The sequence below is a fragment of the Manis pentadactyla genome, chromosome 3, assembly GCF_030020395.1.
Source record: "Manis pentadactyla isolate mManPen7 chromosome 3, mManPen7.hap1, whole genome shotgun sequence".
NCBI classification, from domain to species: domain Eukaryota; kingdom Metazoa; phylum Chordata; class Mammalia; order Pholidota; family Manidae; genus Manis; species Manis pentadactyla.
The window spans coordinates 214,665,856-214,684,090 of record NC_080021.1 but is presented as its reverse complement, the minus strand read 5'-3'; the positions used below and the strand labels follow the sequence as shown (position 1 = coordinate 214,684,090).

At 58.7% G+C, this 18,235-nt stretch overlaps 1 protein-coding gene across 4 annotated transcripts; it reads right to left on the bottom strand.

The window, feature by feature from the left end:
* Positions 1 to 537: 537 nt before the first annotated feature.
* Positions 538 to 9,822, bottom strand: CERCAM (cerebral endothelial cell adhesion molecule). 4 transcript variants are annotated; one of them, XM_057499096.1, is made up of 13 exons: positions 8,886 to 9,822; positions 7,398 to 7,508; positions 7,125 to 7,242; positions 6,437 to 6,571; positions 6,098 to 6,302; positions 5,209 to 5,328; positions 4,818 to 4,894; positions 4,625 to 4,731; positions 3,680 to 3,812; positions 2,320 to 2,447; positions 1,938 to 2,141; positions 1,306 to 1,528; positions 538 to 1,045 (listed from the first exon to the last, which is right to left on the bottom strand). In XM_057499096.1, exons 1-12 carry the CDS (start codon positions 9,080 to 9,082, stop codon positions 1,306 to 1,308), a joined length of 1,758 nt encoding a protein of 585 aa, XP_057355079.1. In that variant the 5' UTR covers positions 9,083 to 9,822; the 3' UTR covers positions 538 to 1,045. The 4 variants fall into 4 exon arrangements, with proteins under 4 accessions (XP_057355079.1, XP_036769640.2, XP_057355081.1 ...); XM_036913745.2 differs by having other exon boundaries at positions 1,306 to 1,558; positions 8,886 to 9,820; XM_057499098.1 differs by lacking the exon at positions 8,886 to 9,822 and adding an exon at positions 7,820 to 8,099 and having other exon boundaries at positions 1,306 to 1,558.
* Between the last annotated feature and the right edge of the window lie 8,413 nt (positions 9,823 to 18,235).

Below are 18,235 nucleotides of genomic sequence, written 5' to 3'. Positions count from 1 at the left end.
GACAGACCCCAAACGCCCCAGGCTCCCGTCCCTTTTGTTGGCCTCTCACCAGCAGAGGGCGCCCTGCGCACAAAGCCCCGGTTCTGCCATCTTGTGCCCTCTGGCGGCCACACTGGTTAGGGCCCGAGGGGAGCCGAGGATCTCCCCGAACCCCTCTCAGGGGAGTGGTTCCAGCTGCACAAGTGTAGGTTCAAGGGAAGGACGCAGAAGCAAGGCGAGGCGGGTCGGTGACGAGCAGGACAGCCCCAGTGGGCAGGCACTCACTGTGGGCTGGGCTCTGGGCGAGGCCACTTGATGCCCGCCCAGCCTGTGAAATACTCCTTTCCACCTCCACTTTACCACCAAGCAGACTAAGACCCAGGGAGGGACAGCAGCCACGGGGCTCACCCAGCAAGGGGATGCTGATGCCAGGGCGGCCTGACTCCTCCTCCTGGCTGCCCTCCCCTCTGTCTCTCCAATTGTTCAGCTAACATTCAGGAACGCCTCCTTCCCAGACCTCAGCACACACACAGAGGCTCCGCCGTAAGTTTAAAAGTATAAAGTGCAGTCAACTTTTATTGAGGACCTACTGTGCGCCGGGCACCAGGCCTGCAAGGGTCCTCCTCCCACCTCCTTGCACTCCGTGCTGCCCTGGGTGGGCCCAGGCAGGTGAGACCCAGGCGTCAAGCTGGGGAGAGGGCTGAGGTGGAGGTAGAAGGGGGCAGAGGGGCCCCAGCAGCTGGGTCCTCAGGGAGGGCGGGGCTCCGAATGTCTGCGCAGCTTGAAACTGAAGGCTGGAAGCCTCCTTCCTTCCCTCCCCCCAGGCCCTGAGTCAGGCCCGGAAGTTTAAAAGGGCCTATGAGCCCTTCCTTTTTGCTTTGTGACCTTTGGGGAAGGGGACCCGTCTCGGAGTGGTTTCTCCCCAGGTAACCCGGAGTGGCCATGCCTGAGGTGGTGGCCCGGTCTCTGCTGGCTCCTGGTGGCAGCTCCTGCCAGCGATCCCCAGCTCTGCTCCCTGGCGGGCTACGCCTGCTCCTGGGCACGACTCTGGAATCAGCACCTGGTCCTGGGGGGACAGGAGAGGCAAGAACTAGAGTCAGACAGCGAGAGACAGAGACAGACACACAGACAGCGAGACAGAGTTGGGAAGAGAAAGAAAACTAGAGGTGGACAGAGAAATGCCGACGGCCAAAGACCCAGAGACAGAGGCGAAGCCAGAGCGGGAAGGGCAGAGAGAAGGCGAGCTGCGAAGGGGGGGCAGAGACCCGACACAGTCGGCTGTGGAAGGGGACAGAGAACCACGGCCACGGGGCTGGGGCCGCTCACCTAGAGCTCATTCCGGGGGTGGGGATGGAGGCTGTGCCCACTGCTGCCGGCCAGGTCCAGGCGGGGCCCGCGCAGGGTCTTGTGAGACCCACTCCAGCTGATGAGGCGGCCGCTGTCGTCATCCCAGGGCGAGGACGTCTCTGTGTCGCTGAGCCACTCAGCATCACCCGCATAGTGGGTGGGGGCAGCAAGCAGGGGCCAGGCTGAGAAGGCCCGCAGGTCCCTGGGCCAGAAGTGTGCCTTGTACTGCTCGCTGTGAGGCAGGAGGATGGCTCAGAGGGGCTGAGGTGGTTTCCTCCACCCAGATCTCACATGTGCCCAAAGCACCTCACTGGCCTCCCCATCTGGCCCTCAAAACAAACATGGAAAGCAGACTTTTCTAGTATTCCCATTTCCAGATGGGGAACAGGCTCCGAACAGGGAAGCCACCTGACTAAAAATCACCCAGGCAGCACAGAATTCCCACCTAGGTTGGTCTGAGTCCAGGAGTAGGCCGGGCTACTCCTTGGTGACCTGTGGGAAATAACTCGGCTTCGCCAGCCTGTCTCCCCATCTGCCCAGCCAGGTGACATAACTACTTGCTGAGGTGGACTCCCGGGAGGGATGACCCTGCCCTGCGCCCTGAGGCTCACTTGGGGTGCTGGTCAAACATGATGGGCAGGAACTCATCCACAGGCAGCATTCGGCGCAGGGGCTGGGAGGCCAGCAGCTTGCGGGCACCTGCCAGGCTCAGGACATACGCCAGTGTCCAGTAGGAGTACCCAGCCACCACCAGGTGTGGCAGCCCCTCCACGGCCTCTTCCTCTTCAGGATTCACCTGCTTCCGGCCGAGGTAGCTGCAGGGGACACCACGGGTCCCAGGAGTCATTGTAGGTCCTTGGATGTCACAGGACCACTCCCCCAACCCCACCATACAGAGCAGGCTGTGAGAAGGCTGGCCAGGGCTTCCAGCAGGAGGAGGCAGACCCCAGTGGCCCACCCCTCTCCCTTGCTCTGGGGGTGCAGGATGCCTACATCAGGTCCCATGGAAGTTTCTCTGCTTCCACCTCTTCCATCAGCCGCTCCAGCCGCCTCCTAAAGTTGCTCTCGAAGCGCACATCATCCTCAAACACCACGACCTGGGCCAGGCCCCTGGCAGCCACCTGTGGCAACAGCGGTGGGGGGAGTGATGGCTCTTCAGATTCAGTCTGCCCCCTTCCCTCTGGCTAACAGACTGTCTCTGGTCTCAGTTATATGCCAAACGCTCAGCTCTGGCCACATCACTCAAGTGCTCCAAAGCTGGAGCTCCACCACCTGGGGACTGAAATCCCAATGCCCCATCTCGCTCTCCAAGCGGAATCCTGATGGCAGCCAGAACCCTGTTGTGTTCATCGAGTGCTACTAGAGCCCAGGTGCCACGGTGCTACTGCTCATCCTGGGGACCCTCATGAGGCAGGACACACGATGTCCCTATACTGAGTAAGAAGGTGGAGACTCGGGGAGGTGTCCAAGGACGCACAGCCGAGAAGCAGCAGAACCGGGATCTGAACCTGTGTCTGCCGGACTCCAGGGCCCAGCTCCTCAGTCTGCATGAGTGTTCCTAAAGGAAGCTGGGCTGGGCGAGGTAGAGGAAGACCTAGCCCCCAACATCTCTGAGAAAGAGTACTTTCTGTAATTCTGGAAGCGCAGAAAGAACATTCATTCAGCTCAGTAATCAGTGAAATGTAAGTCATCCTTCAGTTAGTTCAGAGACAGTAGAAAGTAAACAGACATACAAGCTCAGAAGCATAGATTTTGACTCCAATAGAAAGCAAACGAAGGAGCCAGCCTGAGTGCCACCTCTTGAAGGGCCAGTCCCTTGCCCTCTCCTGCAGGGTCCAGGCTTGCCTCTAGCCGGCACGCAAGCCCCAGCCACGCCCTAGGCCTTTCTTCCCAACCTGAACGTGCAGAACTCCTCCTGACTCAAGGCCTTTGCTCCTGTTTTCCTCGGCCAAGAAGGCTCTTCTCCCTGATGGCGAGGCCCACCCTGCGCCGACACCAGGGCTGGAGTCCGGGCTAGCCCACAGGCTAGAGCAGCCTGTACACCTTCCCTCCACGATGGGCTTGGTTCTTTCTTGCTTTCCGTGCCCCCTCTGGTCCCTGAGCCCCACAAGGGCCAGAGCTGCATTTTTCCAGTATACCTCTGTATTCTCAGAGTGTCTCCTAGCACACAGTAGGTGCTCAACAGAGACCGCAGGATGAATAAGGCATGGGGCTGAACACAAAGGAGGATCGGCTGCCAGCTGGGCCTTTGTTAATATCCCATTCCCGCATGGGTTGACTGGGCGCTAGGCACGGGGCAGTGGTCGGGGGCCCCGCTCTCCCTGAAGGCCTGGGCCATGCGGAGGGGCCTCACCTCCTCCCAGATGTTGTAGTGGCTGAGGAAGCAGCCCACCTCGCCCTTGGTCAGCGTGCGGCCCGAGTAGGGGTCCTGGTACCCGGGGAGCAGGTCCACGCCGAGGCTCCTCATGACACTGCTGTTGAGCATCCTGAGGGAGACAGAGTCATAGGGGGTGAGGGAGCTGCCAGAGCGCCTGGCCTGTGCACTCTGGGGACCATTCCCCTAGAGTCTGGTCTGCAGGGGGTTCAGTCTTGTTACTGCTGTGTGGCCTGAAGCCATCAGTGACTAAACCAGGGCTGCCTTAGGCAGGAGTGGCCCTCAGGGGACAGGGCAGCACCCAGAGGGGATGCCTTCCCACCCCCGCTGCCACCCACGAATGTGACAAACATGGTGGATTCTTCCTGGGTGGAGGTCCAAGCGAGGGATGCACATCCTGCAGGCACAGTGCTGGGGGCATATGGGGCCCTGGGACCCCCGGTTCCCTGGCGAACATGACTGGCTTGCTCCCACCCTCCTCCCAGCAGGGACCTATGGCCGGAAGAAGAACCCTAGAAATAATCACGAAGACACCTAACCTTTGGAATGCTTGGCACGGGTCAGGCCCTGGCTATCTCTTCACCAAACCCGTACACAAGCTCCTAAGAGGAAGGCACAGTGAACTGCCATTTACACACGGGGCTGAGACGGGGTAACTTGCCTGAGGTCCCACAGCTGGTAAGTGGCAGAGCTGGAGGCAAAGCCTGGGAGCTCTCCTCCCCCTGGGAGGCTGAGGGAGGCTACCCTGTCGTGTCTGCCTGCCCCGCAGGGCTCCCGGAGGCAGAAGCGCTCAGGACAACTACCTGAGAACCTGTCTGAGTAACTCCTGGAGGAGGAAACTCACTCAACTCATTTGTCTGACTCCCCCACTCCCAGGAGCTCTGGCGGCTCCCAGTGCCCGGGCCCGTCCCCAGGAAGCCTCACCGGCCATCCACGCCATCCACTACCCGCCCAGAAATCTCCATCTCCCAGAGTGAGCTCAGCATGCGTGCTCGGCGGTCGGGCCGGCGGGCCAGGCTGATGACAAAGACCTGGAGGGGGCGAGGGAGGTGGGTGCAGGGGCAGGGGAGAGCCCACCCACCTCCTGGTCCCCATCCTTCAGGCTGAGGGAACTTACCTCATCAAACCCCATCCTGCTGGGCTTCTTTGGGGGCCGGGACACATGAGCCGAGGCCCACATGGGGGGGCCATCCACTGCAGAGGGAAACACCCCCAATCATGAGATCCTCCTGGCTCTTGGCAGCGGTGACCCTGATGTCCTAGTCCCCCACCCCATTCCTGCCCCCTCAGCAGAATGTCCAGCAGGAAGGGCCCTGAGGGATCACAGAATCCACCTTCTCTATCGTAGAGACGGGAGACTGAGGCCAGTGGGGAAGGGGACTTGCCCAGAGTCAGGGAATGCGTTAGGAGTGAGGCGAACTGCCCCTAGGTCCAGAGCCTAGGAGAAGGGGCACATGGAAGGCTGGACGTGGTGGCAGCAGGCAGGCACACAGGCTTCTAGCCCTCACCTAGAGCTTCCAAGATCAGATGGATGAAGTTGACCCTCTCATCCTCCAGCCCCTGGTGGGATTTCACGGGCACATTCATGTACCCATAACGGTGCTCGTTGCATACATGGACTGAGACCCCTGTGGAGGAAGGCCCAGTGAGTGCTAGAGTGGGAAGAAGGCTGGCAGAACCCAGCAGAGAAGTCTTGGGCCCAGTCCTGCTGGTGACCCAGTGCACGAGTCCTCTGATGGCTGCCCAGTGTTCTCAGGCTAAAGACCAGACACCCCTGCCTACCATTCCTGTCTCTGCCTGCACCATGCCCTCCCTCTCTTACCATGCTCCAGCCTCTTGCCTTGTGTTCCCTGCTACCACAGGGACTTTGCACCTGATGGTCCTGTTGCCTGAAATGCTCTTTCTTGCTCTGTTTGCCTTGCTAATGCCTGTCCATAAAGCCCCAAAGTTCACATCTTCCAGGAAGACTTCCCTGACCAGGTCAACTCTAATCTAAGCTCCCAAAGCACCTGTAATCAAGAAGCTCTCCTTCCTGTCACAGTTGTGATTGGACATTGATTGGTGTGATCCTTTGACTGGACTGGACTGGAGGTTCCAGGAAGTCAGATACTGCCTAGCTTGAGTCACCACTGTCTCCCCAGTGCCTGGCACACTGTAGGTGCTCAATAAATATTTGCCTAATATTTATGGAGCACCTACAAGAACAGAGACACCTATGGAGCCAGAACAAGGACATCTAACCTACCAGGGCAGTGGGGTCAAGAAAAGCCATGACCTGAAGGACAAACAGGAGTTAAGCTGAATTGCAGAGTGAAGAAGGGCATGCAAAGCAGAGGGAACAGCATGTGCAAAGGCCTAGATGCCTCCAAGGAAAGCTCAAGGAGAGCTGATCCTTACCAGCAGCCTGACAGGCATAGGCGAAGACAATGATGTCATCGAAGGGCCAGGTGTAGTTAGGGTGAGGGGGGTAGAAGGCAAGCTGGGCTGCCCCCTCAGCCCGCAAGGATACCAGGAAGGTGGAATGGACCATGGGGACACGGAAGCAGCCCTGGCGCTGGCGGTTCTTGGTGGGGAAGTACTCAGCTGTGCGGCGGTAATAACCCTGGGGAAGGGGTTGCTCTGGATGCAAGAGGGCCCCCCTCCATCCCCAGAACACCCCCAGGCCTGCGAGCTCTTTCTGCCATGTCCCTGCCTCCCAGACCTCAGGCCCCCTGAGGCCCCCATCCATGGCCTTACCTGGGGGGTGATCCCACACCAGAAATTGGAGTAGTAGGTTTGGGAATCCAACATTGGGGCCACCACGGGCAGCCCCTGCTCTATCAGAAGCCGCAGTGTCTGGTTGTTGGTCAGAATGTTGTCTGTATCTGCAAACTTTGGGGAGGAGGATGCCACAGGCCCCAGACAAGGTCACAGCACCCCAAGGATTCAGTGAGTAGGATCCCTCCAGATTGCCAGAGATCCAGAGTGTCTCCCAGGATTCCAAGGGTTTCCCTTAGAGAGGTCTAACCTATAAGCTAGTAGACCTGTTTCAGGACCAAGGATCTAGTCTGGGGCACTGGCTCGGGGATTGGGTCCAGAGATTAGACTTTTGTTGCTGTCCTAAGAACTTTATCTGAGATCTGACTGAGGCAGTAGAACGAAAGACCTACTCTGAGCTCTAGTCTAGGGAACTAGGCTCAGTTTACCCTATGGGTTCGAGCCTGGGAACCTAGGCTCGATATATACTCCAGGATCTGTCTCAAGGATCCAGGCTGAGTACCAGTCTGAACTCAAGCACAGGGATCAAGCTCAGTATCTGGTCTGGGTCTGACCCATGTTGCTAGCTGAAGGATCCAGCCTAAGGTGGGAAAGTCACGCCAAGAGTTCTTTCAGGGACAGACACCACCACCTGCGGGAAGCCCAATCCTAGGTCAGGCTTTCTTACCAGGATATAATCAGCCCCCCAGTCTCTGGCAAAGGTCAGGGCTTCCTGTTTCAACTCCATCAGAAACTGGTGCCTTTCTCTGGTCCAGTGCTTGGGACCCTCTTCGTCTGGGTAGGACCTGAGAGGGTAAAGAGACTGGATGTTCCCATGGGGCAGGTGCAGAACGATGGACAGAGCCCTGGCCTGGAGGTTGTGGCTCAGTGCTGTCCCTCTTCCTCTCTGGGTTGCAGCTGCTGCCCATCTTCCCCCAAACCTTTCCCCTCAAATCACCACCTAGGCTCCCCCTCGGGCCTCCAGACCACAGCTGCATAGTCATCACCCACAGCCGCCAGCCACTCCTGCAGCATCTTGGTGGTGGTGTCCACGTTGTGGTCCGTGGCACACCTGGGGACACAAGAGGAAAAGGGTGAGGGGGCAGAGCCATTGAAGGACCAAACCCCAAGGCGGCCTTGACCCCTGGAACACCAACACCTGGGAAGCTGGCCTCTCTTGTGTTCAGCAGAGGTAGGTGTGTTATGGAGGAGGGCGGGCAGCCAGGTCCTGATCACAGTCTGTGACCCGCTGTGTGGCCTCAGGCAAGTCGTGGCCTTCTCTGGGCTTCCCTTTCTCCCTTTGTAACTATTAGGTGTCCTGCCTTGCTCATGGGCTGATATATCAGAATGCAAATACATTTTGAAAGATGAAATGTACTCAACTTTAAACACCCTGCCATATTCCCTGGTTATCTTCCCTGTTGTGTGACAGGTCAGCCCCCTCTCCTCTCTGAGTCAGGACTGGAGAGAGGAGCTGCTCCTTCCTTCCATTGCAAGTTGTGATAAGAACCAGAGCACACCGTGAGCCTCCAGGAAAAGCGCTGATGAGCCCAAGCTCCACTGCCGCAGAGCAGGACCGCTCCTCCTCTTTGCAAAAGGGGCTCCCACGACGGAGAGAGGCAAGGGATTTCTCCAGGACCTCAGGTTTTCGGTGGTACTGCCCCTTTAAGCCAATTCCCCAGAAGTGAGGACTAACTACGTGTCAAATCTTGTAGGGGTGGGAACTAACTAACTCCTGAACTGTGGTAATTGTGGGCAGCCTCCCCAGGCCACGGCTCCACCCCCGGCCCAACTCCTGCGCGATGTGGAGAGTAGTCTGTCATTTCTCTCAGCTTGTCCTCAGCCTCTGCGCAGGCCTCCTCCCTGCTCTGGCCTCTACAGACTGTGGCCTCTGATTCCACAGTCCCTGTGGGGATGCCTGGATGCAGAGACTCCAGGGAGGGTCTACGCCTGGTTGGCAGGACCCAGCCCCTCTTCTGGAAGAGGCTAGAACCAGCCCTGCAAAGGGGGAGCCAGTCTGATGACTCTGCAGAGCAACATGGAGCCCAGGCAACCCCACCTGCTCCCTAGGAATCCCCGGTCCTGCTGATGTCTGCCACGTGGGGCCCCAAGGGACCCAGCTATCCTGTCTGCTCCATTACAAGTCAGGCCAACGACGGTCCCATGTGGGTTGAGGGCTAAGGCAAGAGGGTCTGGGCCCAACTTAACACCCAGAGGTGCCAAGAGGGGGAGCAGGGGCCAGGGTGGGTGTCCCGGAGTCAGCCTAAGGCCCCAGAGGTCAGTCTGCAGGGCCAGGGGGAGAAGGGGTCCTGTGGCAGGCCTGCATGCGGGGGCCGGGGCCTGTCTGGGTGGTGTCTGGACAGGGAGCAGATAGGGCATCCGAAGCGGAGGCTCTCTGTGGGGCTGGTGGGAAGGTGCCCAGTGGGTGCCAAAGCCCGGTCTCTCTCACCAGAGGGCCAGCCTGGCCCGGGGGTAGTCCAGCCGCTCCAGCGCGCCCAGGTAGTGGGGCAGTGAGTGCTCGGCATTGCGGGCCAGGATGGCAAGGACCACGGCGGGCAGCGGCGGCTCCGTGACGCCCACAGCTTGCAGCCGCGGCCCCAGCAGGAGCAGCAGCTGGAGCAGCGGGGCGACGGGGCCAACGCGCATGGCGGCCGCTCGAGAGGCGGCTGCGGCGGCCCCCGGGGCTCCCGGGCCGGCCGAAGGGAGTGGGCGGGGCGGCCCAGGCGGGGCGGGGCGGGGCCTGGGTCCGGGGCGGAGCCAAGGGGGGCCCGGAGAGGGTTCGGGGAGCGAACCCCCCCAAGAGTGGGCTCCCCAGCCCCAGCCCTATCCGTGGACTCTCAAGGGGCCGCTCCTATGCCAGGGGCACGGGGGTGCCAGAGCCCGGAGACCGGCCCCAGCCCCGACCTAGGAGCAGCACCCACCGGCCCCCCTCCCCCGCCCCCCGGCTGGACGACGGAGGGGTGAAAGGGGGAAGAGGGGAGGGTCTGGGGTGACGGCATCCCAGCTGCCCCGACGTCTGAGAAGCACTCGCTCCCTGAGCGTTCAAGGCCCGGAAACCGGCTCCACTGAGCGTCCGACGCCCGAATGCGGATTCCCCGCCAGCCATCCGACCCTCGGCCCTCGGCCGCAGACCCCGCGGGGCGGCCCCGGCTCCGCGGCGGCCCTTCCCGGCTCCGCGGCCCCGCCCCCTCTCTGGCCGCGGGCGCCCTCTGGCGGGCCCAGACGGAGCTTCTCAGACTCAAGGGGCCACGCGCGGGCCTGAGAGCAAGACCCGCCTTGGGGGACGGTGACGGGGTCCCCCTGACCTGGGCGCGCCATCCCTCTGCTTTCCGAGCCTGGCGTCCCCCGCGTGTCATCGTCTTGGCTTCCGTCGCCGGCACCAGCGCTGCTCCGGCCCTTAACGAGAGCAAAGTCCACTCTTAGACTGAGTGTAGACCTAGGGGCACCACAGAGCCACCCAGGGTGACCCAGCCCCCTCCAAAGCAGGAACAGTCTTTCTGGCCTCCCCTCGGTACAGTCGGGGTCCTGAGGCCCCTGCTGAGATGGCAAGGGGTCTCTATCCTCTCTTAGGAGAAGGCAGGGGAGGGAATGGGCCCGGAGTCGCCAGTGGTCTGGGCATCTGCCACCAACCTCAGTCAGGCCACTTGATCTGAGCCTCAGCTCCTCATCTGGGCGGGGTTGTAAGGATTCCTTGACAGAATGAATGCACTTGAATGGATGGCCCTCTGTGGAGCCTGGCCCAGGAATTCCTGGGGCTTCCAGACATGACTGGGGAACAGCCAGGCTCCCCTTCATTCACCCCCGACCCAGTGGGAAGTACTACTCTCCTGTGGCACCTCTGGGTGGAGGGCCAAGCCTGCACACACTGTCTCCACTGAGAGGGGAGGGGCGGGGGCCCAGCAAGGAGTGGACTTGCCTAGTGATGGTGCAGCGTGTGGGGGCATCAAACCCTGGAGTCCTGGTCTCCGGCCTGGCTCCAAAGCCTCCACCAGACCCCAGCTGAAGCTTCCAGGTGGGCAGCTTCCCAGCAGTGGCCCTGCAATGGAAGGCCCAAAGCCCCTTGGAAGCATCTGGCAACTCACATGTCCCTTCTCTCACATGTTGGCCTCTGGCCAGAAGGCTCGCCCAGCCACAGAATGGGGATTCCCTTTCTAAAGTGAAGCTGTGTCCCCACCTCATCCACCCCAGGGTCATCCCAGAGCCCCACCCATCCTATCGGTCATGGGGGTCTTCTCCATTCTCCTCAGGCCCCAAGTCCTCCCCCTTCTCCCAAAGTACTGACCCCTCCCATCTTCACCTCCCTCCCTCCCAGCTCACCCTCCCTGGTCCAGCCAATCACTGACTCCCTTGCCCAGGGATTCTCACATCACCGCTGCCTGGAAAAGCCCTATAGCCACCTCACTTTGGGGCAGGTTAGGACTGCTGCAAACTTGTGATCTCCACTCTCAACTGGACTCGGCCAGCCCGACAGTCCAGTTTCCCTGTGCTCCTCAGTGTCCCCTCTCCTCAGCGGCTTTTCACATGCGCACAGTTTCTGCAGCCCCCACTGCAGCGAGGATCTCCCTGTGACTTTCTGGAGGAAACAGAAGCCGGCACCTAGGAACTCTTCCTCATCTCTAGCCTTTAAACCTTCCACCCCTGCTCCCCAAGCCAGCCTCTGCTCTCACCGCCTGGTACAATGGAAGAGGCACCCCCTCTTCACTATGGAACCACCCCTGGGCTCCAAATCCCTTCCTCTTGCCCTTCCGTGATCACCAACCTCCCTTTCTTGTGGATCCTTTCTTCAACATTCCAAAGGACCTAAATCTCCCCAATTTAAAATAAGAGAATGCCAAGCTGCACACTGGCCCCAGTCTGCAGTCTCATCTCTCCCTCCAGACCTCAGGAAAGGGGAATCTGTGCTTTATTCCCTCTTTGTTTTACATCCTCATTTCTGTTCCCAGCTTGACACATGCCAAGGCTGCTCCAGCCAAACTGCTCCTGCCAACACCAGTGTCCTTTCTCTTGGTCACTCCCTGCAGTGGACGCTTCCTCTGCATCCAAGATGGCTCACTTCAGCAGCTAACTGCGTGGACCATTCCCTCATTCTGGAAAACTGACGTGTGTCTTAACTGCCCACCGGACTCAAATCCCATCTGTTCCAAACAGAGCCCTGCTCTTTTCCCCAAGCTTGCTCCCCCTCTGGTGGCCTCCCCACTCTAGGGAACAGCACCTCTGTCCACCTAGTCCCTTGAGCTGGAGACCTGGGTGTCACTGATGACAAGGCCCTCTCTCAGCACACTCCCTCAGCCCATCCTGGCAATCCACCTCCTCAGCGAGCGTCCCCTGTGGGTGGCCACCTCTTTCCTTCTGCACTGCCACTTGCCTAACCCTGGGCACTTCCTGGGCTGCCCAGAGCCCCTCCACACCAGGAGTTCTCCCTAGAAACCATTCTGCACTTGGTGCCCTAAAATGCCTGACAGTAACACCATTCAGGGGCTTCCCATTACTCTCAGCAGAGAGCTCAAAATACTCAAGGCCCTGGCCCTGCAGGACCCGCCTGATACTCATCCAACTCCTCTGACCTCCCCTCCCCGCCCCTATCTCCTGTTTCAGCAACTGGACTATGTACAGTTTCCAGAACACTCCATGCCTTAAGACCATCACACATCCTTTGTTTTTTCGTTCCCCTGCTTGAACTGATCTTTCTGGCCTCCGGGCTCAGCTTCAGCTCCCCTCCTCTGGACAGTCTTCCCTGATGTCATGGCTCAGGAGGGGCATAACCCTGCATGGCATCCTATATAATCGCATTCATTCTGCAAATAGTTATTGAGCACATGCCATGTGCAGGTAGAATTCCAGGTCCTGGGGTGCATAGGACAATCTCTGCTCCTAGGATGCCCACATTCTGGTGAGGGGAGAGAGATCGGAAGCAAGCAAACTGACACATTAATAGTTTGAAAGAATGGGAAATGCTATGAGCAAAATAAAGCCAGTTAATATGAGCAGAGAGTAGCTGGGGGTGGAGGCAACCCCGAGTAGAGGGCTCAGCGAAGACATTTCAGAGCAGAAGGGGAGCCAGCCCAGGTCCGTTCTGGGGGAAGTGTTCGTTGCACGTGGAGGGAACAGCAGGAAACAAAGTCCTAGGGTAGAACAAGCAAGGAGGCTGGAGCAAAACTGCACGGGGAGCGCGGTGAGAGGGGAGGGCCACCGGGGGCTTTGAAGCCAAGGCAGGATTTCGGATTTTTTAAAGTGTAATAGGAAGACATTGGAGGGGGTAAACAGAGGGGTGACATGACTTGTCTTAAAAAGGTTGCTCTGGCTGCCGCTCAGGGAGGCCCCAGGGCACAGATGGAAGCTGGGAGGTCCTGGAGTGAGGAGTCAGGTTGACTCAGCGTTTGCTACCTGGCTGGTTACTCAATGGGGAAGGCCTGAGGAGGAGCAGGACAGGAATTGGGTTGTCTTTTGGGCCTTATTCAGAGCTGCCTTTTAGGCTTCCAGGTGGGAGTATCACACGCCACACGCACCTGCCTGGCTGGGAGTTCTGAGGGGCACTGCAGGGACGTGTCTGCCTCATTCAGTGTTTTATCCCCAGTCCTAGAGCAGGGCCAGCTGGGCACAGAGGGGGCCCTCAATAAAAATATGGTGGAGTCACTGCTGACGCTGAGCAAACACCTGAACTCTCACACATTTTTTTTGCCCCCAAAATATAGTAATAAGACATACTCTGCAAAGGTACCATTAGACCAAATTCTCAGAAATGCTAAAGCAGTGGTTCTCAAGCATGGTCCCCAGACCAACCAGAAATTGTTAGAAATGCAAATACTTAGGCCCCTCCCCATACCCGCTGAATCATTAACTGGGATGGAGGTTAACCACCCAGCACCCAGGTGATTTAGATGCAGCTTAAAGTTTGAAGCTGCTCTTCTCTGGGGCTCTAAAGCCTCATTCTCTGGGTCAAATAGGATGCATGCCTGAAAAAAAGTGACTGGGCCCATCTGGCTGAATAGAACCCAGACCACCCAGGACCGCCATCTAGCTGGGCTCTGGGTTTCTTCCGCGTCTTCTCACCCCCATCCCTCAGCCATTGTAGTTCTGGCCAAGGCCAGTGGGTGGCGCCGGTGCCTCAGGCTTCACCCTGGCTGGGAAGTAGAGACCCTGGAAGAACTGTCCCCTCCCTTCTATGGGAGCCGCAGCTCCAAGGTCTGCCCACTGGCAGAGGCTCTGCAGAGTGACCTTCCTCAGGGACAGGGGTTCGGAGGTTGGTATATCCAAGGTGAGGGCCAACCCCCTTTCTGGAGGTTAGGAAGGGGGGCTAGAGGAACCCCCTTGGCAGAGAGACATTAGGGGTGTCTGGACTGTGGGACTTGGGGGTCGTGAGCCCAGGCAAGCAGCTCTGGTCCAGTGGACTCTGGCCACACCCCTGTTAACCCTCAACCTACCCTGCCCCACCCATGCAAGGTTTCAGGTGCTGCTTCCCTGCCAGTGTCTGGGGGCACCTGGAGGTGCCCCAGGGCCCAGACAGAGCCCCAGGGTTGGGGGTCCTCCCAACCTGAGAGTCAAGCAGGCCGGGAACAGGGGCCCACAGCAGAGAGGATGCTTGGGCGGAGCTCTTACCAGCTGCCAGCTTCATGTCCTGGGTTGGGGGCTCTCTGGACCCCTGTCCAGCCTGGTAGCCAAGGTAGCCCAGGATCCTGGCCAGAGGAGGAGCCCATGCACGGCTCCTGGTCGTAGGTGCAGCTCAGGAGACAGCAGTCCAGGAGCCCCGCCTGGGCTCCCTCCCACCTCAGTTTCCAAGCCCAGTTCCAAGAGGACCCCAGGCCGAGCGCAGGCTTGCCCCCCATCAGCGCCCCTGCCCCTCATCTTCCTATTTGAGGGAGACTGAGACCCCCAAATCCAGCTGGAGTCACGCTGCCCATTCTACTTAGATCTAGCCTACCTCAGCCTTGGCTCCAGGAATCTGCCCTGCCCCCTCGTCTCCAGGGGTCCCACCCAACGCCCACACCCACTCCACAGGACCACCCTCTCCCACTTGGCCATCCCTCCTCTCCCAGGGTCCCAGATGTGGAGCTGTCCTCTGAGGCTCTGCCTCTGTCCTCAGGAGCCTGGGGCCCGGCCAGCTGTTTTCCCTCTGCAGCGGCTGTTTTGCCCATCAGGAAGCAGCCCTGGCTCCTTTGCTAAAATCGTTGCTGTGGCTGGGCTGCAGCGTGGCAGCCCTGCTGGGCCAGGGCCTGGGAGCTGTTAACTCCTCTGGGCCCGGCAGCGCCTTCTCCTCCCAGCTCTCTCCCTTCCACCTCCCTCCCACCCACTAGGATGGCCAGTCGCAAGAATTCTGGAGACCCCAAGATGACCAAGTATTACTATTGCCTCCCAGCTCAACGACTGCTAACCTGCCCACCCTCCTCTCAACAGAGCCTTGTCCTCAGGTGCCCCAGGTGAGACAGAGGTTCAAAGGGATACATGTGACCCTCATTCTTAACAGTAATAACAAATAGCTATCACTAACTGACAGCTGTTGGCAAGCACTGTGCAAGTGCTTTAAAAGTATTATATAACTTGATTTGCACAACAACCCTGTGAAGTAGGGATTATTTTAATTTTACAGGTGAGGCTTCTCCAGACTCAGTTGCTTGCCCAGCCCCACCCAGAGTTGGGGTTTGACACTCGGCTGCCTGCCTCTCTCTGGCCAGCCCTGGTGGAGTCACTTGGCGGGGGTGGTAAGATTCCCTGAGCTCCTGGCTCCAGGTTTTCTTTCCCTGGTCTGGTCCTTGGTAGTGGCATCTGAGAAGTGGGAAAACTGCTGGGTGGAATCAACACCACAGGCCCCTGCGGGCTGAGTCTGAAGCTGTACCAGGCTCTGCACGCAACACCTATCAGGTATTTATGAGCAGATCATGCCTCTCGGAGGCGGCAGTCAGCCTGGGCTAGAATCCCAGCTTTGCCGCTTCCCAAGTGACTACTTCTCAAAGTCTCAGTGTCCAAAGCTGGAAAATGGACATAAGAATCACATGTGCTGCATCTCCGATCAGGAGTGAAACGGATGGGAGTGCAGATCAAGTGGTTCACCCAGGACCTATAGCCCCGACAAAGCGGGTGGGAAATGTCGCCCTCCGCTGTTAAGAGCTATTAACCACAATGCGGAAGGATCTGAGGGGCCTACTCAGCTGTGTGCCCACAATGGGCTGGCACCTAAAAGGGCTCTGTTGTTACCTGTGAACAAATGAACCCTGGTCCGGTGGTGCCTACATAGGGACAGCAAGCTGCAAGATGAGGCACATCTTGCCCAAAAGTACACAGTTACTGGGTGGAGCTGTGCAGATTCCAAGGTGCCCTGCCCTTAACTCCTGCACCTCTGTGGCCTTTCCTCCCGAGGCCGGAACTTGGTCTGGTGGGAGAGGAAGGAGGGACAAGGGAACAGGGACAATCCCAGGGCTGAGACGGCCCAGAAGGTGACTGGGCCATGGCTGGGTGGGATCTCAGGGTCTGGGAACGACCCCTCAGGATGCAGTGACCCGTGCTCTCCCCCTTCGTCCCCTCCCCTCTGCCCACCATGGGTCAGCTCCCTGGTCCCAGCCTAGACATCTGGAACAGGGGCAGACAAAGGGCTGCGAGGAGGGACAATAACCTTCTGTCCATTTTCAGATGCTGGGCTGGGCCTGGCCAGGGCTGGGGGCCGGAGCCCCGACTAGGCGGTGCCAGGCCCCCCGCGGGCAGCGGACAATGTTGGCAGTGATGGAGAGGAGGCATTTCAAAGTGTTTTGTTCGCACTGACCCCCTCCCCCTAACATCAAGCCCCGGCTTGGGGTGAGGCCCCAGCCCCACCCCCAGCCACCCAGGCCCCTGCTCCTGGCGGCTTGGGGACCGGCCACATTCTTGACCTCAGGGGAAAAGTTTAGACTCTTTGCGCCCTGGGCAACAATGACAGTGTCACAGAACTGATTTAGGAGCAGCACTTATCATCACAAAGCAGCAGACAAAGAGCCAGGGCTGAGAACGCGCCAGCCTCCGCGCCTGCTCCTCCAAGCGCTGCTCACTTCTCTCTGGGCTCTGCCTGGGCAGGACTGGGTGCCAGGGCCCCAACCCTGGGCGTGCTGGAGGAGGGCTGGAGGTGGGGAAGGAGAACAGAAGGGATGGGGGCTCCAACTGGGAATCAGGGGGCCCAAGAATGGCTTCCTGCTCTGCTGCCAACATGCTCTGTAACCCTGAGCAGATCCTTCTCCACCCTGGCCCTCAGTTTCCCTGTCTGTAATAAGAAGGCTAAACTATAAGGATTCATAGTTGAGGCAGGCAGGCAGAAGGCTTTCCATGATGATGATGGTGAGAAGTATTTACTGCCTCACTCGGGTACCAGGCACTGTGATCACTACCTGCTTGCTGGCCCTTACTCCCCACCCCACCTTCATTTTTTTCACTGAGACCACTCAGGTGGCATCCCCCCCCTTATTCTCTCAAGGGAGGAGGGGGTGATCAATGGCAGATGGCAGTCGCAGAAGCAACACTAAGAGACAGCTAGCTGCACGCTCAGGACAGAGCCTCCACCTCGGGCTTCCTAGACACCCAGCGACTCCTCCGGTGGCCACCCAGACAAATGGCTCCTGTGAGTACAGCCCTCTTGGCCGCTTTGATCATTCAATCCTCGTCGACATTGCTGAGCTGAGGTACCATGAACCCCTGTTTGCAGTTGATGACTGAGGCTTAGAGGAGCTGAGTCACTTGTTCTGGCTACACAGCTTGGAGGCTGTGGGGCCAAGACACAAGGCATGGCTGGTTCAGGACTGATCATACTGCACGGGGAAGGAGAGAGGCAGTGAGGCAGCTGGGCCCTGGTGAGTCCTGGGTGGGAGGGCCTCTCCTCCCCGCCAGAAGGCTATGAATAAATAAATGTCTGATTACCCCCAGGGGGAACTCCACCCTCAGAGCAGGTGCCTTTAAAAACTAGATTGATTCTTGTCTGTGGACAGAGGTTGGCCTGGGCCCCAGACACTCGGATGCAGGGGATTCGACGTGATGACCTCTGGTGCAGACTTCCTAGGAATTAGAGGCAGGACAGACCAGTCAAGGGCTTGGGCTGGCTCTGCTATTTCCTGGTCCATGGACAAGTTACTTCAACATTCTTCTGTGCCTCAGTTTTCCAAACTGTAAAACTGAACCCACTTTGTAGAGTGTAGTGACCATTCAGGGAGGGACATGGAAGGCCTCAGACAGCACCTGACTCAGTACAGGGGCTACCTCAGCCAGGTCCTGTGGCCAGGACATCTCAAGGCAGGCACTGCTGGGATGCTGTGGCATGTGGTCAGCTGCTGACCTTGCTTTCCAGGAAGTTGCTGGGCTTTGATTACAGCACGAGGGCCCATGGTTTAGACACCGAGGGCAAAGGGGGCCCTGTTCTCCGGGTCCTGTAAAGCACAGGCCAACCAGGGCTTCCCGGGGACAGAGCAAACTGTGGCTTCTCTGATGCCTGGGGAGGGGTTGCTCAGCCCTGGGTATGGTGGCTGGAGAGAGGACAGAAAGGGCAGGAGGCCCTGGGAGGTGCTGTCCAGAGCTTGCCCCACTCCCCTTTAAATCCAGAGGGACCAGACTTAATGTGGCCAGGTGGCCAAATGTGGCATCCACAGTATAAACAGTACTGCCCTTAATGTTGGAAGGGTTCCTGAGTCCCAGCTCTGCCAACTTGCTGTGTCACCCAGGATGAGTTGCTACCCCTCTCTGAGCTCATTCTAAAAGTCTTCAAAGGGACATTCTAAAAGAAAATCCAAAATGTTCAAAGGAGACCATCCCCTAAACCTCTGTGATTCCAGAAATCTAATCCAAAAGTTAACT

Coding starts and splice junctions, on each gene's coding strand:
- CERCAM (XM_036913745.2), bottom strand. CDS start 9,082: ATGCGCGTTGGCCCCGTCGCCCCGCTGCTCCAGCTGCTGCTCCTGCTG. Junction 6,572..7,124: donor GGGGGGCTGATTATATCCTG/GTAAGAAAGCCT, acceptor TCCTCCCCAAAG/TTTGCAGATACAGACAACAT. Junction 4,732..4,817: donor GCAGGATGGGGTTTGATGAG/GTAAGTTCCCTC, acceptor CGCCCCCTCCAG/GTCTTTGTCATCAGCCTGGC.